This window comes from Notechis scutatus, chromosome 2 (assembly GCF_049901735.1).
Source record: "Notechis scutatus isolate UNSWTSFEM ecotype Mainland chromosome 2, rNotScu1.2, whole genome shotgun sequence".
In the NCBI taxonomy this organism is placed as follows: domain Eukaryota; kingdom Metazoa; phylum Chordata; class Lepidosauria; order Squamata; family Elapidae; genus Notechis; species Notechis scutatus.
Genome location: NC_142010.1, coordinates 80,705,941 through 80,732,573, shown reverse-complemented (window position 1 = coordinate 80,732,573; position 26,633 = coordinate 80,705,941). Strand labels below are relative to the sequence as shown.

The 26,633-nt window shown below is 36.5% G+C and overlaps 1 protein-coding gene across 1 annotated transcript in view; it reads left to right on the top strand.

Annotated features, from left to right (window-relative positions):
* TGFBI (transforming growth factor beta induced) overlaps window positions 1-8,246 on the top strand; it is a 45,433-nt gene extending 37,187 nt beyond the window's left edge. Inside the window, exons 15-17 of the mRNA XM_026686970.2 lie at window positions 2,368-2,447; window positions 3,674-3,698; window positions 6,871-8,246. Coding sequence (XP_026542755.1) covers window positions 2,368-2,447; window positions 3,674-3,698; window positions 6,871-6,911 — 146 coding nt within the window. The 3' untranslated portion in view covers window positions 6,912-8,246. The remainder of the gene's footprint in view (window positions 1-2,367; window positions 2,448-3,673; window positions 3,699-6,870) is intronic.
* The last annotated feature ends 18,387 nt before the right edge of the window (window positions 8,247-26,633 follow it).

Below are 26,633 nucleotides of genomic sequence, written 5' to 3'. Positions count from 1 at the left end.
TTGCTTCTCTTTCCTAAGTAGTTAAAGGCACGCTATTATTATAAACACCAGCACATTCCTATGTAGAAAGGAAGTTCATTTCCTGCGCAGAAGGAAACAAGCAGGTGTTCCTCCTCTTTAATTAACGCTTCTGTTTTTTTAAAAAAAGGCATGCAAACAAAGCATATACATTTTAAAGTGTGTGCTGGCTTTCTCAGAACAAAATAATAAATAATTCTTGGTGCTTTGGGAGGAAAAAGGGAAAGCTGGGTTCACAAAATATGGTGAATCATTTCCTTTGACAACAATTGTACATTCTTCCATAGATGCGCAGAGGTATTCTCCAGGTCAGTATCGGATGGAGATGCCTCTTTTTTTTTGTATTGGTCGCTGTAGAGCAGGAGTGTCAAATTGGATTTCATTGAGGGCCATATCAGGGTTGTGTTTGACCTCGGGGGGGAGCTCAACTTCACTCATGTCGGGGCACCTGTGGTGGCCAAGAGCTAAGGCAGGACTTCCCTCAGACCCTCCCACCCTTCCTCTCATTATAAACTCCTCCTTCTTTTCTTTTTCCTTCCCTCTTCATTCTCCATTTTTCTTCCTTCCCCTCTTTCCTTCTTTTTCCTTCCTTGATCTGTTCCCATCTTAACTTCTTTGTCTTTGTCCTCTTTCCCTTTCTCCTTTCCTGTCCCTTCTTGGATGCTGAGATGCAAAAGGGGAAACATTTCTCCTTTTGTTTTTGTTTTTTTAGTTTGGCTAGCCCTCTGCAAGCAAAAACGGAGCCTAGGAGGGCTGTGTGTGGCCCTCCCGTGCTCTGTTTTCACTGGCAGAGGCACCACAGGCCGGTCCTTTGCAGTTTCCAGGGTGACCCCATGGGCCAGATCTAAGCACTCCACCATGGGCCTTGAGTTTGACACCCCTGCCGTAGAGGCTGGATATGGTGGAATGTGGGCAGGTTCTATCTGCTTCTTGGAATCTCTTCCATGTGGATCAGAAGAACAATTCACGATGACATCCTTGCACATGGAAATCTGTCTCTGCTGTCACACATTGGGTGCTAAGGTTGAGACTAGTACGAGGCTTTCAAATTTAAGCTCCTGAGCCTGGAATCCCGCACAGGAGTTGCTCGGAAACTACATCCATCATTCTTCAAAAAGGACAAGCAAGCTTGGGGAACCCTTTCTTAACCCCAATTCACTGCAAAACAGGTCTCTAAACAGGTCTCTAAAACTGTTTGATCACAGGGTGCATACAAAAGTTTACAAGCAAGTAATTTGCTCAAGTTGGTTTCATACATTATCTGCACCCATTCCTGCAGCCTTATTTGAAACAAAGACTCTTGCCAGACAGAAATTAGTTGATTAGAAAAAGAAAGAATAACCTTTCCCTTGATCAGGCACTTTTACTGGGAATCACACAAAGCAATTCCATGCAGCTTATCGGCGATCCTCCTCTCTCCCAAAGCACTTCTGTACACTTTATCTGTTTTCATTATGGCCTTTAGCAAACTCACTCTTGAAAGCTCTCTGCTTGGCTTGTAGCTTATTCCATATGGATTCTAATGTGGCTTTAGTTATGAACCGCTGCTGATTTGTGGGTCCTGTACATGTTTGATGGAGAAGAGGAGCAACAAAAAGATCAGGGGTTAACTTGTAAAAAATATTATTTGCTATTCAAACTCTGATGTTACTCTTATCTACTTTGTGACAATCCCTTTTCCTGCCCTCAAAACTGCCAGCACCTTTTGATACTCCTTCAAGCTGGAGGTTACAGCTGCAAACCTTTCATTTGGTTGAAAAAAATAGATTAAAAAACCCAAATTCTTGAACAGAGTGATCATATTTATGTTCACTAATGAAAATCAACTCTACAATATTGGGAATTACAACTTTCTGCAGCCAAGAGGCTGACACTAAAGGAATTGTAGCTTCCTCTGAAGGATAGGCATCGGGTTAGGAAATAGTTATCTGCCTTTTCTATCTGTCCCAAATCAGCAGGATACATCTGGATAAGACTTCCAGCTGAAACCTTGGGAACAAATTGTTATTATGGCAGGCCTTGCTGAGTGGACCAGTGACTGATTCAGAAACACTGTTAAAAAACGGACATCACGGTGCAGCTATTATGTAATCTCCGTGGACAATTTGGGTGTTTGCTAATCTGGACAGGGTACTGATCCAGAGTACTGTTGAATTTTTTTTTTGCCAGGATTCCATTAATTTTATTGTAAAAATATGTATTGGTCAACACTGCACATTGCATAAATTCCGAAGAAAAATATTAAAATAAAATAATAAAATACAATAAAATAAAGAGTTCTGATTTGTGAATTAGAGAATACAGGTTTTTTTAAAAAAAACTAAATATATTTGAATGTTGTCCTTTCAGCTTCTAAGCATAATGAAAGAAGCGATGATCCTGCAGATCCTTCTCTGGAAATCTTCAAGCATGCTTCTGCATTATCCAAGGTATATATAATGCTTAAATCATCATATAGCCATTTTTCTAAAATTGTCATTTGATTTACAGTTATTTGATCAAGGCATTTTTCCCCCCGATAAAACCAATAAATGCAATTCCCTCATTTGTGCGTCCACACATACACCCTCACACCCACAAACGCATGCATTGTGAGGGAATCAGAGAGAGTTGTGCAAAATCCAGATTCAGTTTTAATCTTTCTGCATACAAAAAACTAGGCTGGAAAGCATTTCCTGAACAGGCTCAACATATATAATTATAATTAGATTATTTATTCAGATCCCACCTTTATTATTTTTCTTCAACATACCTAAATGATCCTTTCTCCTTTTGTTTGCCCCACAAAAACAAACCTGTGAGGTAGGCTGAGCTGGGAGAGAGTAACTGGCCCAAAGACATCCAGTCAACTTTCATGTTTAAGATATATCCTGGTGCCTACCTGCTTTAGTCTTTATCTACAATCTCAGTCTTAAACTTGTAACTGGCTTCCTTAGATCAGAAGGTCATCGTAGCCATTGACAAAACCATCCAGCCTATTCGTCTCTTTTGCTAGATTTATATCTCACTTTTCACAGGCTAATGCTTTCTCCTTCTGTCTTCCCTGTGACAACCCCCGAGATATGAATTGGCCTGTGAGAGACAGCTTCCAACATTGGAGTGCTGAGGCTGAGGAAGGAGTTTTGCTGAGTAGAGCCTTTGTAGTGTCCAAGTATTCCCTGGGCAATCAGATTTACTGGGTCACTTCCTGCCCACCAGAAGTCAGTTAAGCCAAATTATTTCAGAGAGTTTTGTTTGTTGAAGAAAATTACAGGAACTGGTTTTAGAGATAGCCTGTAATCCTTTTAATTACTTTATTATATACTGATTACTAACTGTGCCATGGATGTTTTATGTTAGTACGCTTCTGAGAATTGCTGGATTGTAGCAGGCTAACATTTCAATTAAATATTTTCCAACCTTACTTGCAAGGGCTACGAAGCCTGTAATCCAAAATATCCCCCGGATGCTCTGTTCTTCTGTAAGAATTCTTTTCTAATGGAAGTTTTGTGTAGCTCAGAGCATCTCTGAAAGTTTTCCTAACAGTCTGAAATTGTTTTGAGTTAAGAGGACAGCAAGAAATGATGTCTTTGAAAGGCACACAGACACTGCCTGACTTTCTCTGGGTTTGGACCTCTATTTGCTCAATGATGTTTTTCCCTTTTGTTCCTGACAGATTTCGCTAAGGGATGCTCGGCTCGGTATGTGACATATTTTGCCTTCTTTAAATGTACTTTTATAATATGAAATAAGATTATGGACTTTCTTCTTGGATATACAAGTGCAAGCATCCCCAGGGGAATGGAAAACAAAACCTATGTTTCTGAAGTGACAACAAAACAAAAAACTTATGGCTATAATGCGGTCTGTGTCACAATACCTCAACACACATTTTATCATTTTTTAAAAAATAATCAGAGTTTGTACAACAATAATTTGTACAACAATGCTTATAGCCATTAACTGTGCAGCCGGATGGAAATCTAAGAAACGACTGGATTGGGTTTTAGCTCACAAGACTCCCTGAGAAACACTGGGCTAAGAAGTTGCCATCTCTGTAACAGCATAAATCCTTTTGTATACAACACCAGAGCATTCACTGAACCTGCATTAGCCTTAAATTGAGATGTGCAATAATTTCCGAGACATATTGGCACATGGTAGTCCAAAATTCAGCTGTATTTATAAATAGTGTACATATGTAGGAAGGAAGGGGCATTGATTGAGATTATTTTATATTTCAACTTGTAAGTTGATGGAAGATAATGAATGGATGCCTAAGCAAAATAATAACTCTATCAGAGCTGAATGGTCTCAAATTCATGTACTAGGAAGCCTAAGTAGGATGGTGTTATTTTATCCAATTTATGTTCTTGTCAGAGGCATTATTTTGTATGAAAGAGCCGTGATGGCGCAGTGGTTAAAATGAAGTACTGCAGGCTACTTCTGCTGACTGCTGACTGCCAGCAGTTCAGCAGTTCGATTCTCATCGGCTAAAGGTTGACTCAGTCTTCCATTCTTCTGAGGTCAGTAAGTTGAGGACCCAGATGGTTGGAGGCAATATGCTGACTCTATTATAAATGGCTTAGAGAGGGCTGTAAAGCACAGTGAAGTGGTATATAAGTCTAAGTGGCATTGCTATTGCTATTTACCTGGTCATTGTGAAGACAGAAGCTGGACTAAATTCACCTTCAGTCTGGTTCAACATGGATCTTCTTTACAGTCTTGCATAATCTTTACACACACAGGAATACATACATACTTTTACCTCTAGTGCAATCAGCAAGAAGTAATATTGTTAAGAATCTCGACATTAGCTTGTGTTGTATAATTTTGCTTTAAGGAGCCAATATACTATTAATTCTCTTTTTGTCAAATACAACTTGGCAAATATAGCCAAGGAAAGATAGCCAAGAAAAAGGCCTGTCATGATAATATCACACTGGCATGAATATCTGAGTCAACCTGCAAATGATTATAGTGTGCCAAGACAGCAGATATAGAGTGCATTACCCAAGTTCCAAAATAGTTGTTTGTCATAATTTATAAAAATAGACTATAGACTATAAAAATTATAAATTAATTGTCTATATGACTTAATCATTAGTCTTAATTTTCATTGTCATTCAGTGATGAGATTCTCCTTATCCAAAATCTTAACAAATTTGTTTCTTTCGTCTGCCAGAACCTAAGAGTAAACTTGATTTAGCAATGTATCTGAATGAAAGGGTAGAATTGTTAAATAGCAAAATGGATTATGTTATTTCAGCCTATGGCTACTACACCTTTCTTAAACTCTTATTTGAAAGAGTTTAGTAGTCTTCAGTCTGCTCAGAATTATGTTAAATCAGAAAACACAAGACAACCATAAAAGCTAAGCTAATATAATGCTCTTCTTAAAGCACTCTTTTCCTTTATCTCTTTCTCTCTTACCCAAAAGTGCTTTATCAAGAGGCAACTGGACTTTCTGATTTATTTATTTTTTGAAGACGTTTCATTTCTCATCCAAGAAGCTCCTTCAGCTCAAAAGAAAAAACCCGAAAGGCTTTTTCAGTTGCCTCTTGAAAAAGCACCTTTGGGACAACCACGTCCTGGATGACTGAGAATCTCCATAGACACTTTCTCTCTTACACAAACACACACACAATGTCTTCCCCATGCCCACAAGGACACAGAAGATGGATTGGACAGCAGCCTTCACAGGTAGCCTCTCATTCTTGGAAACCTTTTTTCTGCTCCCCAAGTGTCAATAACAAGCTTTCAGTAAACAAATAAAAGCTATATTCTTTTAGCAAAGCTTCCATTGCTCTTATCATACCTATTGACTCGATAACTTGTCCTGTAATGTTGTTTTGTTAAATGTAGATATCGCCCAGAGTCTTTTGGGATTGGGGCAAGTTATAAATACTATCAATAATTAAATAAAATAAATGTCCTATTTTGAATACTCTACTTTCTTGATGGAGGAAAAAAATATCCCCATCAGATGCATTTTCATAAAAGGCAACAAGAAGTTTTAGCATGTATATTATTTATTTATTATTTAGCATGTATATTATTTAGCATGTATATTATTATTAACATTGCTATTTAAAAATCTGTTTAAAAATTACCACATCAAGGAGACCAGCTCAACTCACTTAGAAGATTTTTTTAAAAAACATACATTTCCCCCCTCACTTGCACTCTGTAGTGAGTATAATTGATTCTGTCATTTTATTCCTTCCTAATTCTGCTCCATGTCTAAACCTGATCTAAAATGTGGATCGATGAACATTCTGTTGATCACCGGACATCATTATAGCTGAATAGTTTTCCAAATAAATAGACTGTAGACAAACTAGACTAATAGAAAGCAAATTATTGTAAACTCACAATTTTTATATGCCCTGTTAACTCTTCAAGGTAGTCCAGACAAGGAAACTCACATTATAAATACTAATACTACGTATTATAAGGTTATAGTAACAGAATCTTTAAGTCTGACTGTACTTCCCTCCCTGCCTTTTAAATTCCTGTTAGCTGGGCTGTGGGGGTGGTTTTGTCCTTTGTAAGATACTTATTCTATCTTTAGCTTTCCTTTTCACTCAGATTTTGTTTATCAGGCTGTTGTCTAGGCTCAGGGCAATTCCTCCTGTCTCCCTCAAGGTTATCCTCATAGCCCCTTACATGCTCTTAGTAACACAGTCTACACTTAAAGAGAATTATAGGAGCTCCGACCCATTGCCTCTGGAGTATCAATTAGCCTGGAACAGAGACAATACCTGAATACTGATTTTAATTTTAGTGCAAATTTCTGTGAGAGATCAAATAACATGACTTGTGTTTTAAAGCTGGTTCTTCTCCCCCCACCCTTTATGTTTTATTTTCCAGCTCCTGTGTATTCCAGATTATTAGCCAGGATGAAACATTAAAGTGACAGCAACCTACATGTCAAGCACAATCAAGGATTCAGTTGATTTTTACTGTGGAAAGCAAAGCCTAAATTTAATCAAATCAAAACACCGCCATGTAGGTGGAATGTATACAAAGGTGATCTTCTTTTTGAAGTGAAATAAAGAAAATAAAAGCCATATAGCCAGACACAGCCATCACTTTATAAGATTACTTTGTCCTAATAGTAGGATAATTTAGGAAATATCTATTCCAAAATTATTTAAGTCATATGAGCTTAAGCAAAGAAAACCCCCTAGTATTGTAGGTGTATCAAGAAAGAGAACCAGGTGTCATATGCTTAGCTCACCCATTAAACTGTTTAGTCCAATGGCTTCTACTTCACTGGACAAAAGTTGCCCTAGTTCTCAAAGGAACAGCTTTCCTGTATCTTCTGATGGAATTTGTTAGCTAGTGTCAGTGCCTTAGATCTTATGTATATAACCGTGCTCTCTTCCATTGAATAGGTTTCTTCCATAAATTATTTTTTTAATGATTTATTTGGACTTTAGCTGCAGAAAATGAAGACATTGAGCACTCTTAGTCTAAATAATTCTCAGGTTGGCTTCCATTTTGTTTCTCTATATTCTGTCTGTAGACCAAATTGCAATCCCTTAAACTATATTTTCATTTTCACTGCTAAAACAATTGCTAGAGATCAAGAGCCTAAACTATTTTTATATTCTCAAGTCCAATGGGATGAATGGTCAATTTTTTGTAAGGTTCAAACAATAGGATTTTGCTTCTATATCGTTTTGTCAAGGAATATTTTTGGATAGAGTCAGAGAGCCTTCATGTACATTTACTGTATACTGGCAGAATCATTACTTTCTCTTTACATATTAGGAATTTTTCAATTGTAATGCTCTTTTTAAAATTGCACTCTTTTTTTAAAAAAAATATTGTAGAATAAACTTTGAGTTTAAGATTCTATCTCTATTTCTGCTTTGAGGCTCCCAATCTTCACAGCCCTATAATTTGACCTTTCTCATAGGTGTCTGGAGAGGGGGGAGAAGCAAGAGGGGAAAAATGTCAGAATGTGCATTATGACATGATGATGTACAACTCATGGGTTTCGTCTTACATAACTTTCACACTTTTCATAAATGTTTTGCCATTGACTGTGGTAGAGGATGCCAATGACCCTTTTTGTGCAGTTCCAAGGGATCGTTTGAATTTTCAGCTCTAGGTATGTTTTTAAAAGGAAGCCTGAAACTTTGCGATGATAATCATTACCCTTTTCTTCTCAATTGCAATAACTTGGAATTTGTATATACATATTTTATGCAAAGTAAAATTGAATATTGTCAATTGAATGTGGCTCTGTCAGTGACAATCCAAATCTGGGTTACTTTCTGCTCTCTCATAGTGTACCATCTCCAGATCTGACAAAACAACCACTCTTTTTAAAAGTGTAGAATTCAAAAGGTTTTTGCGATGTCATGTGAGAGGCTGTTGTCCAAAGCCACTTGGGCAAGTACAAGGTATTGCATATGTTGACATGAGCTTTCTAAAAAATGGTCTATAATCTTATACTGTATGATAACCAGAATAGAGTAGAGTAGAGTAGAGTAGAGTAGAGTAGAGTAGAGTAGAATTCTTTATTGGCCAAGTGTGATTTGTCTTGGTGAATGTGCTCTCAGTGTACATAAAAGAAAAGATACATTCGTCAAGAGTCAAGAATCATCAGGTACAACACTTAATAAAAGTCATAGGGTACAATAAGCAATCAAATCATATTAGGAAACAGTCAATATAAATGGTTAGGATACAAGCAGCAATATTACGGTCATACAGTCATAAGTGGGAGGAGATGGGTGAAAGGAAGGGAGGATTAATAGTAATGGTAATGCATAAAATAAAATAAGCAAGTACTTTAGCAAGAATCTATTTTAACTTCTTCCCTGTGCTTTGAAAATCTTCCATGCAATTCTTCATTTTAACCTTTTTTTTAAAAAATCCTTCATTATTGATATCAGGGAATTTTAGCGCTCGATGAGCTTGGTTGTTTTGCCTGCAGACAACCAAGTAACATAATCAGTGCAAGCAAAACAACCAAGCTCAGAGATCACCAAGGACTCCACAGTTCAACTCTGAGCTACATATTTTCTCCAATTAAGAATTTTGCATGATGCAAGGCATAGTTTGACCAGTGCTGTTGATTAACTTTGGTTTACACATATGGTTCTAACTTTCATCCCCTTTGTTCTTCCCACATGCGAAAATACATCCTCACATTTAAAAAAGCCATGGAGTTCTCCCTCATAAAAACCTTGAAGTAAACAATCAATCTGTAATAAAATTTGAGTTTCAACTTAAATAGATAAGGTAAAGTTTCTTTCAAGTCAGATTCAGTCTTTGGACACAGCCATGTAATTTTCTTGGCAGTGTGGTTGTGGCTGGTTGTAAGCTTCACAATTATGACAGATGATTCCAGCATAATTTTTTTTAAAAGTATGTGCTAACCCCCCTGGTTTTTATAATAATGAAGTTACAGCCGTTACTGTCTTCCCCAAATCATCAGGAGACCTTGACCCAAGTAAAAGAAATTTAATTCGTACTTATGGAAGTTTTGATCCACAGAACTCATGTTTTCCTGTAGACAGAGTCAAGCAAGTGAATTTACATGTGAATACTAGGAAAATAATAGGTTGGTGCGGGGAAGAAGCTCCACATACAGGCTTCACACTCTTCATTTTGGTGTACTGATATATTTAGAATAAGGGGGAAACATCTGTGGATTCTACAGTGCAGTTATTGCTTAACTCCAAAGTTCCTGTATTTCTAATAACTGGCTGGCCTCTTTAAGGTTGATAGTGATTAGAATTCAAAGAAATCTAGAGAATTATACATTTCCTACTTTGGGGGGGGGGGACTTTGGAATTATAGCATGGAATAAAATTACTGGTTTGTCAAATAATTTCATTAGCATCACAATTCTATCACGAGCTCAAGGTTTCCCCTTTATGTTACACTAACAACAACTTTATGAGATGAATCAAACTGAAAAATAGTAATCTTGAGGGACATATTTTCTCAAAATAAATACCAGTGGCCCCATTTTTATTTTTAGGTCTCTTGGCCCAAATTGCAGTATCTCTTCTAATACTTGACCTGAACTAGTTTTTTTTAATAACCTTTTTAAGGCAATACAATTATTGTCTTGCTAAATGTGAATGCTGTCCTCCTGAACCTTGTTCAACCAGCCTCAGGTGCAGGTTGACATTACTTTTTCTTAACTCCATAGATAAGAGAGGAATGGATCATTTCTCAGGACAATGATTTCCTGAGAAAAAAGGAAATCATTAGGATGACTCATTTCTTTATTATTACAGCCCGGCGGCATACCAATATCCGATGATATCCATTTCTTTTTCTTGATTGAAAATGACCTGGCACTATCTATATGTAAAAGTGAATCCTTCATTTTGACATGTAATTTGGGCCATGCACTAATTCCTTCTCTATCTTCTGGGAAACACTCAAATGCCTTTCTCCTCACCTGAAGTTTTAACACCAGTCAGCTTAAGCTAAAATGTATAGCAAAATTTCTTTCAAGATAAATGTAAATAGTGAACTCTACAGCTACTTCTAGATGTTTTCCTTGAGTTTTCTTCCACAAAAAATAAGTGAACTATAATTATTCTATGCAAACCACGAAACAGATGTGCAATTAAGTAATTTAGAAAACAAACGCACAAATGGGTAAATAGACCTTTAAACACCAAAAAATGTCAGGATAGCAATAGCCAGTTGGACAAGGTTGTTGTCCAAAAGCAGGATTGCCAAATTCCTTTGCTGTACAATTGGAATGAAAAGCCTTGTTGCCTCATCCAGACTCAAGAAACCACAGAAAGATCTAGCAGGACAAAATTCAGTGCACAGCTATTATGAAGGCAAATGGGGAACTGAAAGAAGGACTTTTGAAAAAGGAACAAGTATTTATATATTTGAAATAGGCCTGAAACTTTATTCTTCTATCAGCTCAGAATACAATCATCTTTGCGGCTACTGATCATGAAATCATTACATTCCTTTTCAATAAAGTAAGGCAATATTATTTAGTTCACTCTGGAAGCATAGAAGTTTGCTGGGTGACTTTAAGCCAGTCACATTTTCAGCCCAATCTACTTACACATGGGTTGCTGTGGGGGAATGCTGGAGGAGAAAGTTCTGTGTATGCTGTTTTGAGTTCATGGAAGACAGGCCAGATACAAATAGCAGAAATGGAGAAATGGTTGAAATATGGCCAGTTAGGAGAGTTAACACAGTCCACAACAAGGACTGATGCTACTCAATTTCCTTCTATTTCTTGGCCATGAGAAGGCTCAAGTGAAAACCCACATTGGGTCATCAAGTATTCACTTTCCAAAAATAAACTTGGTGAATTAATTGTCCATTCTGTCTTTTTAAGTGGAAATAATTTGTTGCCTGGCCTGTAGGCAGTGCAAAGACAAGGAAGAAAAGGAGGAGTTCTTATATAAATATACAACAACACACATTCAGTACATTGTTTATAGAAACAACCAGCATTCAGTTAGCTCATCAAGTAATTTAAGTGCTAGTCAAAAAAAGCAATGTATCTTGTGAGGCAAGTTTCTGGGGATATAAGTAGGACGGTGGTTTTGCATATTTATAAGCAGCTGGCTGGTCAGGATGACAAAATCTTGATTGATCTGATTCAGCAAACTATTGTGATAGCCTTAACCCATTGTGGTAAATGCCTACATTTAACTTCTGAATGATCCTGCCAATACTGAAAATTGCATTTTGATGTCACAAAGCAAGTTCCACCCTTTTCTATCTCATTCAAGAATGTAAGGAGAAGATTTTGTGCCGCACAATGCATGTTTCATCAAACATGCAGAAAGGGGTAGTGAAGCTATAAGTTGTCCCATTTTCCATATCCATGTGCAGTTTAGAAACATGATCAAATTGGGGGTGCTGTGAATAGATGTCACAGTAGTTTGGTCTTTTTTTCTTTCAGTTGCAGTTTAATCAAAGAAACATAGATAATAGTTTAGCTGGCCCCTATAATCTAAAGGTCTGTTTTTAAAAAAATGTTGGATAAGTAGCAACTTTTTAAAAAGCCAGATCTTTAGATCTGGATAAGTAGCAACTTATCCAGGATGTAAAGTATTGTCCTGGCATACATAATGGAGAAGCTGGCTAAGAAAAGGGGAGCTCTGCCCACCAGGTAACAGAGTCTAAGAATATGGCTGGAATTAGTATAGCAGCTTTTGGGTGTTACTATGGGTGTGCCTTCAAGTCAGTGTTGACTCATAGTGACTATCTGGACAAGTCCCTGCAGTTTTCTTGGCAAAATTTCAGAAGTGGTTTGCTCTTGCCTCTGTCCCACAGAGCTGAAGTTTCTTGGATGAGAAGCAAAACGTCTTCAAAGAAAAAACAGAAAGTTGCCTCTTTCAGTCTTTCTGTCAGAACACACTTATAATGTTATGCCAGTGGATATTGTTCAACTCCTATGTTGTTGACTTGTCTCCTATGTGGTTTCAAATTTGATGAAACTGCTGGGGGAGATCATGTGGAGGTTTAGATAGACAACGTACACTGATGACAAACATCTCTACCACTCGTTATCATCTAAGCCCATATTGTGCTCTGAAATACTGCTTAATTTCATTAATGGGATGATGAGGGAAAAGAAGATGAAATTAAATGCTGATGCCAAGGAAACAGTTGAATGAATAAAGTTTCTATTCTCCCAGACCCATCACACTTTTTCAATTTAAGAGTGCTCCTCAAGGCAGGGTTGTATTCAGAGGTAGTGATAGTAGCAAGGAACAAATGAACAATATTTCCTGAGCCAATAATTATTTCTTCCTTAGTTACATCTTGTCTTATCTTCTGCAAAAACATTATATGTGTGGGATTGATGTGGAAGGAAGGAAGTCATTTGGAAAAGTAGATACTTAGGTCTAGTAAGAACGCTACTGCTATCAACGAAAAAGTTGGCATGAAAGTTGTGGTTGAGGTGAATCACAAGAGTAGGTCCAGCAGTTAAAATGACCAGAAAATGACCTTTTAACTCAGTTACTCATTACGTCTAAAGTTTAGAGGGTTTCAGCAAAGGGCAACGCAAAGATCTGCTGGAAAAAGGAATAGGGAATAAGGAACTAATTCATAAGAGTAATCACCAGTAAGCAACTCATAATTTTAGTTCTTAAGTAAGTATAGCTAATAAAATTAAGTTTTTAGGAATAGTCTATAGGACTCTACAGTATGTATAGATTATTGGTATAGATTTATCAATAAGAAATAGAGGTATAGAAATGGATACAAGCATATAAAAATTTAGGAACTTGCACTGTTTCATAACTATCTGAAGCCACTTCCAGAGGTCATCTTACCAAACAATCAACAGGATGATGATATTCATCTTTCTCTCTCTATCTTGAGCTGAATGAGAAAAAAACTCATGTCTTGAAGCTGAAGGAGAAACATGTTCAGACTCAGATTCATTCAGAAACTCAATGAATCTGTGGTTATACCATCTTTGGCTCTTGATATGGCAGTGCTCTCCAAGGACAGCAATAATTTAAAGTACTTCTGAACTCATGGCCCTGCAGAAAAGATAGAGACTTGGCCATTAGAGAATTAGCCATGACCAACCAATTGTACCAACTGTGACTTTATCTAGAAAAAGAAATACCTTCTACTTTTCTGGGGCAGCCCCTTGAAGATTCCAGAAGAGTTTCTGCACAAAACATGGACTATAAATCTAATAAAAAAAACAAGCAAATTGATAGATATGTTTGGCCTCCACTGTCTATTTTGGAAAATGGTGAAATTCTTTCACCCAACTTTTTGTGATGAATTAATGTAATGATATAATTAAATGTGTTTTTCTTTTATTTGTTTATATATTTATTTATGCCTTTGGGTGAATTTTTAAACTTCTGTCAATTGCTAGAAAACATTTATTGGCAACATTTTCCAAAGTGGCTTACCCTTGCTACCTTCCTAGGGCTTAGAGAGACTGACGGGCCCAACCTGATCCAGTTGGTTTGTGCCTAAGGCAGGAATAAAATTCATGCTCTCCTGGTTTTTAGCCTTGTGCCTTAACCACTATCCCAAACTCACTCCCTGATTTTAATTGTGTTATTTTAATTGTTATGGGTTATATTCTGAACCTTCCCATTTGTTTGCGTTACATGTTTATATAAATAGAAAGCCAGGGTATAAATTCATTAAGTAAAAAATGAAATGAAAATCCTATCCTCCTATTTAACTTGCATGTTGAGGCATGTGAGGCGCATGAAGGAGATATTAGAGAACTATAGGGGTGCTAGATTTCAGAAGCTGCTTGATGGCTTCCTAGCTTGAGGGAAGGGTAGAACCTAGAAAGAAGTGGTTCAACCTGGAAAAGACAAATAGGCCACCATAAGTCCTACTTTGGTCAAAGTGCCAATGTCCATTACTAATATTTCTGTCACACGTAAAGTGATTAGATGTCCTGGGCAATAGGATGAGAAAGTTTTAAATATACACCAAGTCTGAATTGGCAAGTGAACTTTAGCCTCAGGCTATTACAACATAGAAACTATAAGCTGTCAAACTAGACTGCTCACAACCTTGCTTAGTGAGTTGCAATGGCTTCTCTGTTCCCACAGTAAAATATTGAGATGTTTCTCCAGATTGAGAATAATAATTAAAACTCTGGCCCAGACCAGGCAGCAATAATGAATTTTCAGTGCTATCTAAGGGCCCTCTATGTTGTCTATTTGCTAGATAAGAATTTACTCAGATTTGCACACTTCTTTTTAAATTGAACAAAAAGTTGACATTCAAATGTGGGAGAAAATTGAACTGAGAGTTTCATACATTGCAGTTGAGGTTCTTACTAATCAATTTTCACTTCTTACTTCTGAGAAGTTCCTTGTTTTTAAATACATGGTAGGCTGTTATAGACTGATCCTTTCCCAACTTGAAAGATTAAGTTTACTGTAAGAAGGGAGGAATCATACTGTACTGTACTATATAATGCAATGTATCAAACTATACCAGTAAGATATACACATACAGTATCAATAAGATACTTGATGAGAATCTTAGTCAAATGACTGGGAACGTTGGTTCTAAGGTGCCAATCCAATCACCGGCTTCTTTTTTTGCCATTACTTTCTTATTTCTACTCTAAGTGTTAGTCTGCAGTACATTTCTTGTGTATAAGCGGTTCCATTAATGTTGATAGCTGATCCTGAAAGATTAACACTATCCATCAGGTGATAATTAAATCATGACATCTGATATTGCTTAACCCTTACAAGATTTGCATGGGTAGAAATACTATTTTGTACTGTCCAGATTGTTGCCAGTAAAATTTCAAATGTTGTAAAAGTCAATTTTCAAAGCTTTAAAATTAAAAATGGAATTTTTAGATATGTGGACTTGTCAAATGTTTATTTGTTATTTGCACCTACTTTCAGTATTTGTGTCATAAGTATTAAAGTAATTTAGATTGAGATGGCACAAAATTCAGACAACAAAAATTCATAGTAAAAGCAGCTAGAATATACAAAAACAATAGACAAAAACCATATTAGGTGACCTCTTTTATTTAAAAATATTTATTATCAGTAACATGGATTTGTTTTTAATAATAAGACAAAAACAAGAAACCTGAAAATAACATAAAATAAGGCAGAAAAATATTATAAATATAAAGAAGAAAAATAAAATTCATATTGTCAAGGTTTAATTGCAATTTGTTAAACTTAGTATCATTGTATATTTAACTGTTCTAGCAGGTACTCTCATTTCAGTGGTGGTATTCAATTTTTTTTACTACCGGTTCTGTGGGCGTGGCTTGGTGGGCGTGGTGTAGCTTGGTGGGCGTGACAGGGGAAGGATACTGCAAAATCCCCATTCCCTCCACACCCCACTATCCTGCCTTCCAGCTCCGTTCTCCTGTGCAGGGCAACAAAAGAAGACCCAGCAGATCAGCTGTGACTCAAGAGGCGGAGAATAGATGGGGGCAGGGCCAGTCAGAGGTGGTATTTGCCAGTTCTCCAAACTACTCAAAATTTCTGCTACTGGTTCTCCAGAACTGGTCAGAACTGGCTGAATACCACCTCTGTCTCATTTTATCTTTAAATTGTTTTTAAGGACCTCTTCTTCCTTTAATGTTTGAGTTTTGTTTTTTTGTGAGCAAATAATAAAAAGAAAATCCTAGAATCTCTTTTAACTGAAATTCCTTAGACAACCAATCATCTGTGAAGGATAGCAATCACAGCATATTGTGTCCCTAGTTTGCAAAGCATCTTTGTATGATTTGACCAAGTCTCAAATTCTCCAGAAGATGCTTGGTGAATATGTACATAAGATGTCTTAGTCCTTGGTTATTAAACATGCAATTATAGGAGCAGTCAACTTCTTTAAGAAAGCCACCCAGAGTAACAGAATGGAAGGAAGGAAGGAAGGAAGGAAGGAAGGAAGGAAGGAAAGAAGGAAGGAAGGAAGGAAGGAAGGAAGGAAGGAAGGAAGGAAGGAAGGAAGGAAGGAAAAGAAAGAAGGAAAGAGAAAGAAAAAAGAGGGAAGGAAGGAAGGAAAGAGAAAGAAGGAAGGAAGGAAAGAAAGAAGGATGGAAGGAAGGAAGGAAGGAAGGAAGGAAGGAAGGAAGGAAGGAAGGAAGGAAGGAAGGAAGGGAGAAAGAAAAAAGAAAGGGAGAAAGAACAACCTCAAGGTACAAAAAATAAGGGTAAAGCATTGGTAAAACTAGTCATTCAAATATACATTCTGCTGAAAAAGACACGAGTCTTTTACATGCCTAGAATATTATATTGGTATTTGTTCTGCCTGTCCTGCAAATACTGTACAAATACTGTACAAAGGCAGATAGATAACTCCACAAAGCATCCATACAAAGTCTTTTTTATTGGTTCATCAGTCATCCTGTCAACTCACATTTATGACGAAGTTCTTCTTAATGTCCAATCCTTTGCATATGTGAATTGTGGTGTAGGAAGGTAATAAAGCCTCAACCCCATGATGATTAAAGCGGCTGCATGGTATGATAGTTTCAGGCAAGAGTGAGGGAGACCTCCCCTGACCCACCAAAGGTCAATTTAGTGACCAATACTGGATTACAGATGTGACCACATGACATGGACTACATTTCCCAGGATACCTTAACTACATTTAGCATGATGCATTCCCTTAAGAGGACAGCTCACAATTCCTAACTAACTGTCCCAAATCCCATTAAACTCTAAACTGTCTGGACAGCACAGTATTTGATTGTGAATAATCAATGTATGACTGTTACGTTTTGATGAACGGCAGCTTTCTGATGATAGAAATGGAGGAAGATAATAAGAATCTAGTTTCTGCAGAATGTTTCTGCAGAATTCTCAACAAATAAATGCTCTGTCTTACATATTGGCAAAAAATAATAATCAGAAAATAAAATACAAGCTGAATAGTCAAGATCTTGTTGATGACCCAAGCTCTGTAAAGGACCTTGGAATACTCACCTCTAATGATCTAAGTGCTAGAGCCCACTGCAACTACATAGCCAAAAAGGCATTAAGAGTTGTTAACCTAATCCTACGTAGCTTTTTCTCTGGTAATATCACACTACTAACCAGAGCATACAAAACATTTGCTAGACCAATACTCGAATACAGTTCATCAGTCTGGAACCCACATTACGTATCTGATATTAGCACAATTGAGAAAGTCCAGAAATATTTCACAAGAAGAGTTCTCCACTCCTCTACTCGTTGTAGAATACCTTATGCCACCAGACTTGAAATTCTAGAACTAGAAAACCTTGAATTACGCCTGCCTTCGGTCTGATTTAAGCATGGTATATAAAATCATACATTGCAATGTCCTACCTGTCAATGAATACTTCAGCTTCAACCATAACAACACAAGAGCACACAATAGATACAAACTCAAAGTTAGCCGCACCAAACTTGATTGCAGGAAATACGACTTCAGCAATAGAGTGGTCAATGTCTGGAATACTCTACCCGACTCTGTAGTTTCTTCCCCAAACCCCAAAAACTTTAACCTTGGACTGTCTACTATTGACCTCACCCCTTTCCTAAGAGGTCTGTAGGGGGCGTGCATAAGCGCACCAACGTGCCTACCGTCCCTATCCTATTGTTTCTCTTATTCTTCTTTTATTTTTCTTATATGTACCCATTTCATGTATTCACAACTATGTATACACTTATACTTATTATCTTGTAAACAATTGGCAAATCAAATAAATAAAATAAATAAATAAAAATGTCAAGCTTAAAGGAAAAGTGAATGGTCACTTCAGACCATTTCCAACCATCACACATTACTAGCAAGGGGTCAGTTTAGAACATCTGAGGTATACCAACCAGAGGTGGTATTCAGCAGGTTCTGACCAGTTCTGGAGAACCGGTAGCGGAAATTTTGAGTAGTTTGGAGAACCAGCAAAGACTGCCTCTGACTGGAGATTTTACAATATCCTTCCCCTGCCACACCCATCAAGCCACGCTCACAGAACCGGTAGTAAAAATATTTGAATCCTACCACTGATTGTTAGGAAGAATAAATTCTTGTTCTAAAAGATAACTATGTCCCCTTAGCACCTAACTGTACTCTTTTAAGCTGAGAAGCTCACCTTCTGAATATTAAAAATAAAATATACAGAGATTATTCTTGATTAGACATGGATATTTTTCATTATCTAGGGCAGCCAGTTCCCAACACAAGTTGATTTCAAACTATGATTGTTTTAATGAGATTGTAATACTGCTTTTCTATAAGAACTGGAATTAAACTGCGGAATCTAGACAGCATTTTATTCTAGCATTATAAAAATACTCACTGTCACAGCAGATGGCAGCAGCTAGCTAAACATGAAAAAGCTAAATTGCATTGGATATGTTCTTAGGTAAAAGACCCACCTGAAAAGTTCACAGCTCTAGGCCAGATTGGGAAGTCAGAAAAGATGCCAGAAAAAGAATTATGAATCACTGTATCCATATGGCTGCCAAGAAAATAACATGGGTCTCATTTATTCATCAGGAATCAAGCTTAGTTTCTGAGAGCCTTTATAATATTCTATAATGTTCTTTGCTTTGGTCAGTCATATTTACAGTACTTCATCAACCATTCAACCATTGTGGGTAGTGATCTTTCCATCTTTCTGCATACAATAACCTTGCTGCAGTTTTCATGTACAAAAACAAAGTTCCATGACTTTTTTCCTAAATGTTTCTTCACCAGTCTCAAAAGAAAAACCTTTAGTCTCAATTGTATATTAATTTTTAAAATATGCTGAATCAGTATGTGTTGTGTCCCTGACTAGCTAAGTCTTCAACCTGGTCCGCAATTTGAGCGGGACCACCGACTGTTCCCATTGGTTGGTGCCGTTTGACAGCAGACTATATAAGGAGCTGTCAAACGGCATCAACTGGGCTTTTGGGGCTCCAGCTGGGCAGCCACGTTAATCTGTTACTGCTTCAAATAAAGAAACGTTATTCTTCAGCTCCTGTGTCTGCCTGGTGTGTCCGTCCAGACAAATACAACAGTATGTACATTTGAATCCAGAATTTTCTAGTTTGACACATCCACAAGCATGATAAAATGTCCCCTCTTGTTCACATTTTCTACATAAATTTGAAGTACCCCTATATATTTTAGATCAGGGGTGTCAAACTGGATTTCTTTGAGGGCCGAATCAGCATTGTACATTTCTTCTGTGGGCCAGCCGAGGATGGGGGGAGATGGGATGGACACCTCTTGCAGCACTCTGCTGGCCAAAATGGGGCATGGGGGTGCGCGCATGGCCCTCCCATGCTCCGTTTTTGGCCTGGACCACCTCCTGCAACACTTTGCCGGCCAAAACAGAGCACGGGGGGGCATGCGCAGGCCAGTCCTTTACTATTTCCAGGCCACCCCGTGGGCCAGATTTAAACACCCCACGGGCCAGATGCACAGGCCTTGAGTTTGACATCCCTGTTCTAGATAATCTGGTAACAAATTATTGAGGGCAATATGCTGACATTTGTAAACCACTTAGAGAGGGCTGTAAAGCACTATGTAAGAATAGTATATAAGTCTAAGTGCTATTGCTATCTATCAGGGGTGTCAAACTTGACGCCCATGGGCCAGATGCGTCACGTGCTGGCCCCACCCCCACCCGATTTAGCGAAGGGGAAAAAAGTCCCAATATGTCATGTGACACTGCCGTGATGACACAAGTTTGACATCCCTGCTATATACCAATCTTACATTATCCTATAAAAATTATCTTTAAGTTTATAACATAATGTAAATTTCAATAATTTCAACCACATATTTTTCTATTGTTTCATCTATTTATTAAAATCAAAATTTCAACGTTATCATATATTCTTTCAAATGTCAATAAAGTGTATATATTTTAATTCTTTCTTACAGTTACAGGGTCATAAAATGGAGTTTTTTAATGATTCAGTGAATTTGGAAGACATCTGCCTGACCCACCTCTGAATACTATAGTTCTGTGTTCAGAGTATTGCAGCATAAATTCAGCACCAGAAAAGTAAACAAAGATGGCTGAGGCTTCATTTAACTTCTTTATAAACACAAGTAAATTTTACAATACCAGTTGTAGATTTCTTCAACATGGAGCAAACTCAAACAGAAGCAGACATGTTACAGGTTCAGAGCAGCGCTCTAGTTTTTCAGCAAGCAAGTTAGTTTCTCTTTCACTTTAGAGCTGAGTACAGAACAGAGATAAACACGCCCAGATTCTCTCTTCAAGTTTCAGCCCTCAATTCAGCTCTCATTGGCTTACCTTGTTACTAAGCTTTATTCCAGTTCATGACACTCTGGACTTAAAATGTGCTTCAACTCCTTTTACCTATATAACTGTTTCTGCATATTTCTACCAAGGTCACCTTCCATATTGTCAACGATCAGTTTTCTTGACTGTTTAGTAGAGAAGGCTCTGGACCGTTATCCTCCAACTCAGGGAGGCCAAGTAAGAAAACAATGTGAACTGCTCATAACTACCGTAGAATATTCTTTACTATCATTGTTAGGGATTTAAGGTGGCTGTGCTTGAAATGTCCCTGTCCGAAATCCTTCTTTCTGCTCTGATTATGTTCGGAAACAATTAAAGGAAATAAGAAAGTAAACTCTTAGCACTTTCACTTTTTCTGAAAAAAGTGCTTTTCCAGATTCACTGCCTGAGCAATTACACAGTTCATCTGACTGAATTATGAGAAATTGGGAACACAGTTTACAGCATGCTATATATGCTATTTATTTTCTTAATTTGTGGAAAATAAATATGAAGCCTGAAGATAGCAAATGTGGGTATCACAACATTACTTTTATAGCTGAATGAGATGGGCATGTCATTTATAGCATTCATTGCCTTTTTCTTGGCAGCAGTAAAGTGACCTGATGATCATCTGGTTTAGATTTCCTCACGCTAATGAGACCCTTCAACCGAAACTGTCATGGTAGTGAAAAAATAACTGCTACAAGACAGCACCTTAGGTGATAGACCCAACCTCAGACCAGGCCACATATGTACCATGCTGGACCTCTGCTTGACCACTACCTATTTTAAATACAATGAAAGTTTCTACAGACAAAAACCACGGCTGTGCCATGGATTCACCTGTGTCCCCCATTGTGCCAATCTCTACATGGAAGAAGTAGAAACTAAAGCCCTAGACTCCTTCACGGGAATTTCACCCACTCACTGGTATAGGTATGTGGATGATACTTGGGTCAAGATCTGTTAGGATATGTACAAAAAGGATATGCACACGGAAAACGGTTTATGAGAACAGTTATGAAGAAATATACAGCCACACAGAGTTGAACAAGTTGTATTAATTTTTACTTGAAGAAATAGCACAGTCCAATAAACAGTTCACGTCATACACATTTTTAACAGTCCAGAAATATCCAGTTATAAAGTCTTCTTACATCTAGTTATAAAGTCTTCTTACCAGTTCCAATACATTACAGTATTTTTCCTTAAAGCTACAAACATATATATTTGTAGTTTATATATTGTCAACCCAACTATGTTATTTACATATACATAACAAGATCAAAACACAGGAATTGGAAGTGTTCATCAAACTTACTAACTCTGTGGACAGAAAGAAAATAGTTTAACCTTCCTGGGCTGTGCAGTACACATTAAGGAAGACAGAATCCTTAATATTGAAATTTACAGAAAACCTATACACACTGATTAATATTTACATTTTGATTCCCATCACCCATTGGAGCACAAAAAGGGAGCCATCAGAATCCTACACCACCGAGCTGAAGGCCTTCCTACCAGCAAAGATGGGAAAGAAAAACAGCCCAGATAAACCTCCAGATGGCCTTAACAACTTGCTAAATGAATGTAAATGACCAGCTGTCTTCAAGGAGTATAAATCCTTTCATTCTTCATCCTACAGTCAGAGTTGAAGAAGCTTCTTGGATGAGAAGTGAAATGTCTTCAAAGAAAACAAAAATGTTTTCTCTTGAAAAAAAGTACCTTTGGGACTCTTCAAATATGACTGAGCTCCAGATTTCATGAACATCATATAGCAAAGTCACAGAGTAAAAGTAGAGTTTATGAGTAGGTTTTCTGGATAACATGAACCATTAAGTCAAATAATTTATACTGCTTAAACCATGAACCTGGTTCTGTTTGATCCATGGCTGGACAATATGCATTCTTCAAGTTTAGCTGAAGTCCATCCTAAATTAGCCTATCTGACATGTCCAAGGTACAATAGTAAAAGCTGGGGTTCAAACACAGAGTAAGGCTAACCATACTTGCAATGGATTGTAAAAATTTATAATCTACTTTTATTTTACCCAAGAAATAGCAATGTTTTGTGGAGAATCTTATTCAACTTAGAAGAAAAAGCTATCTAGGGTACAAAGTTCACTGTTTTATACTCAAAGCAACAGCAGAATCCACAATTAGATCCAAGAACAAAATGTGAACAAAATTTGTCATAATAAATTTAAAATTCTTTGGAGAAGAATTAACCCTCCTCCTACAACCATTTTTTTTTTACTAAACCCTCTTTAATAAATTGTCACAGTGGACAGGAGTCTAAAAGTTTATTTTCAGGAATGAAAAATCCATTTTCATGTACTGGCTTGCAATGATTTATGGCATTGGTGGTTAGAGGTTTATTATACAAAACACTTTTATTTCCATGCAAAAAATATGAGTTTCAGAATTGGATTTCCAAACGAAAGTACATATAACGTTGTTGCTAAGAAAATTATGTGCAAAATAAGTAGGTAGTTTAGTCTTTTGAAAGAAAAAGAAATCAAGTTCCCATGTTTGTCATGAATGCATATTAAATAACATGTGATATTAAAGTAAAATTATTTAGCTGTGGACAGACTCATTCTATCAATTTCACCTGTGTTTTGTATGTACTGTATTTAGATATTCACAGGAACAATTTCATCACCATTGTTACTGAAGATCAAGCAGGCCAGTTTTACTTTTTCCTTCATGTGTATCGATATGTGCTTGATGAATTGTGCAGAGGGAGAGATTAATTCAAGTAAATCAGGTTCTTATAAATGCCAGTAAATTGTGCTCTCAGGGGCCTTCTAGTGGGCATTATTGGTATATGACAAAAAAGTGTATTAGTTCAGTTAAAGTGTGATGAATTTTTTTTAAACAAATTTTATTCAGTTTTTCACATTAAAAACAAAAATCTCTTTTTAGTGGACAACATATTTCCGGGTCATCACTTTACATACAAATATGACAGCAATTATACATTCATATATGCATACTTAATTCTACTATTACCTTTTCCATTCCAAATTTTCAGTAAGGAGAGAAACAAACACATTAATTCTAGCCTCTTTCATTAATCTCAATCGAAACATCTTTTTGTTTCATTTCAATTATTTCAAATATAATCCTTTCATATTTATTTTAAAAATAAAGATAAACAATATGTGTTTGCCTAATAATAATAATAATAATGATAATGATAATAAAAAGGTTACCAATGTCTCTCCTTGCTTTTAATAGTCTATATTAACTTATTAATTTAGTTGGTTCTTTAGTCTGTCATATTTCCTTTCCATTACACATTCTTTTTATAAATTCTAGATTAATACAAATTTTAACACTAAAGAAAAAAAAACAAGTATAGGTTTCCCCCCTTTTACTGCTTTGAGTGTGACACCTCAATGATTAAAATATACCTTTATCTTGATTCCCAATAAACCATTATTTTTAAGAAGTTAAAATAATAATCATTACATCTTTTCATTTGATTCCGCAGCATATTTTCCTCCCTTAATTTTTAATAAGTTATCAGTATCGATATTACCCTATTTTCTAAATATTTTTAATTGCAGAAATATTCTTATTTGTCACCCTGCAGAATCCCCTTTTTAATTCATCAACCATTATCTCTGAAAAAACAATTTCTTTTCAATATTTTACTATTTCCATATTTCTTTATTTCATGCACCTGTTTCTTACTGCTTCTCCTCCCCCTCTTTTCCCCATATCTTTTCTTATTCCAGTTTATATCCCTCTCTTTCTTAATATCTTCCTTTCCCCTTTCCTGCTGGGTCTTTCTGCCTTTCCCGACTTCATAGGTATTCCCCCTTTTGATGGCCTTCTTAAATCTCAACTTTTTAACCTTCCTTCTTTCCCCACTTCTTTGCAGCATTCTTTGTATTAATTGTCCATTTAAAATGTCTTCTCCTTGAGTCGACTCCTCCTCCTCTGAAGCTCTTTCTTCTTGTTCTTCAATCGCCATTTCCATTTTTTCTAACACAGAGCAAAGTGATTCGCCTCTTTCCTGTAGTAATTATCTCATATTTTTAAGTTCCATTTTTAATTCCCGAAGAGATATCATCATTACACATTCTTATATTTTATGATTGTTAAAGTCCACAAAAAAAAAAAAAAAACACTTTTACTTTCCTTCTTTCTTCTTTCAATTTTCCAAGTTCTCAATTATTCCAGCCCAGGGTCTATACCAAAAATATCAATCAATCCCACAGTCAGTCTTTCCTTGCTTTTTTCTTTATTCTGGTTCTGCTTTCACTTTCTAAGATTTTTACTTTGTTTCAATATTTCTTTAATGTAATATCCACACAAGTTCATTCAGAAACAGGATGCTTTCCCTTTTGTTTGAGCTCAAGTTTTTGTCAAAAGGTGGCACTCTCCATTATACAAAGTATTCACCTTTCCCCCCTATTTTTTTATTTAGGGTTTTTCGAACCTCAATATTCCAGCACAGTCCAGTCTCCAATTTGTAAACTTTATTATTATTATTTTTTGACAATCTTAAGTCCAGCTTTATTTTATGCCTGTTTATTGCCAAAATATTTTAGTCCAATTTAGTTAAATCTTTAGTTCCAGCTTCTTCCTTTCCCGGTTCGAAGCCCCTTAGCTGTCAAAAATATTGTCTTTTTTTTTTCCCTGTCCCTTTGTAATTTCGCCGCTCACTTTTCTTTTCTTAAAAATTCCATGTTACCTTAATCCCAGGAGGATGGAATTTGTAACATCTCATTAAGAGCAATGAGATAAGTTTATAGCAGCTTATGGCACCTTCCATCTCTCCACTTGAACAGATGCTTTTGACATCTCATCTCATTCTGACTCCTCTACTGAAACATTATATGTTTAATGTTAAAGAATTTATAGCTCATCAGAATAAAGTAAATTGACTGCAAAAACTCATCTTCACAGCTTATTTACTCTTTTCATGAATTTCAGCTGAACTTTTCTCATGGTCTTTCAGAATTTGAAACCATGAAATTGAACTAGAGCTTTGGAAGTGACTGCTAGTTACCAAGCTTATCAGAATAAATACTTTCTGATGCTTTGTTTTTATTTTGGAATCAAATCGCACTCTGCTGGACTTGAATGAATTTTGTGTGGAGTACAAAGACCTACGGTCTTGGAGGGCAGGTCTTCATATCATTTTTAAGGCCATTTAAAACTCTGATAGTTCTATTTATTCATTTTATCTTTCACCCATTTTCAAAACTATTTTGGTTGATGATGGGTAAATAAGCACCAAATACTGAGAGGAAGGCTAGCTAGTTTTAGAAAGACTCATTCCTGTACTGTAACTATTTTTTCTGGTTTCAGGGTACAAGATAGTTTTGCTGATAACTGCTGAGGAGATATTCTCAGAGTGTTTTCCCTACTCCTATTTCATGAATTTCTGGAACTGACTTATATGCTTCAGAAACATATAATTTAAATCTTGATTTAAGCACAGACTTCTTAATTATTCCATAAATGTAATTATTTGTTTAATGTTATTTATCATGAGGTTTTGTGTATAACATGGATAACTAATCCACATAAACAGATGTTGAACTGAAAGGCTAGTACATGGCCATTTCAAAAGACTCTTGAAGCCTTAAGAGCTCCTTTATTTTAAATATTTGAGTTAATTGTAGAAGACTTTGTTAAAACATGCTTGTTTAAACTAGTGGCTAATAGAGGCCTACTAAGTTTATTAAAATCTATCCATTCTTATAGGGGTACTTTCAGTGGTGGGATTCAGCCAGTTTGCACCAGTTCAGGGGAACTGGTTGTTAATTTTCTGAGTAGTTTGGTGAACTAGTTGTTGGAAAAAATCATTAGGGCAGAGAGCCAATTGTTAAATTATTTGAATCCCACCACTGGGTGCTTTTCTTAGAAATGTCGTCAGAGCTCACCATAGTAATTCTAGAAA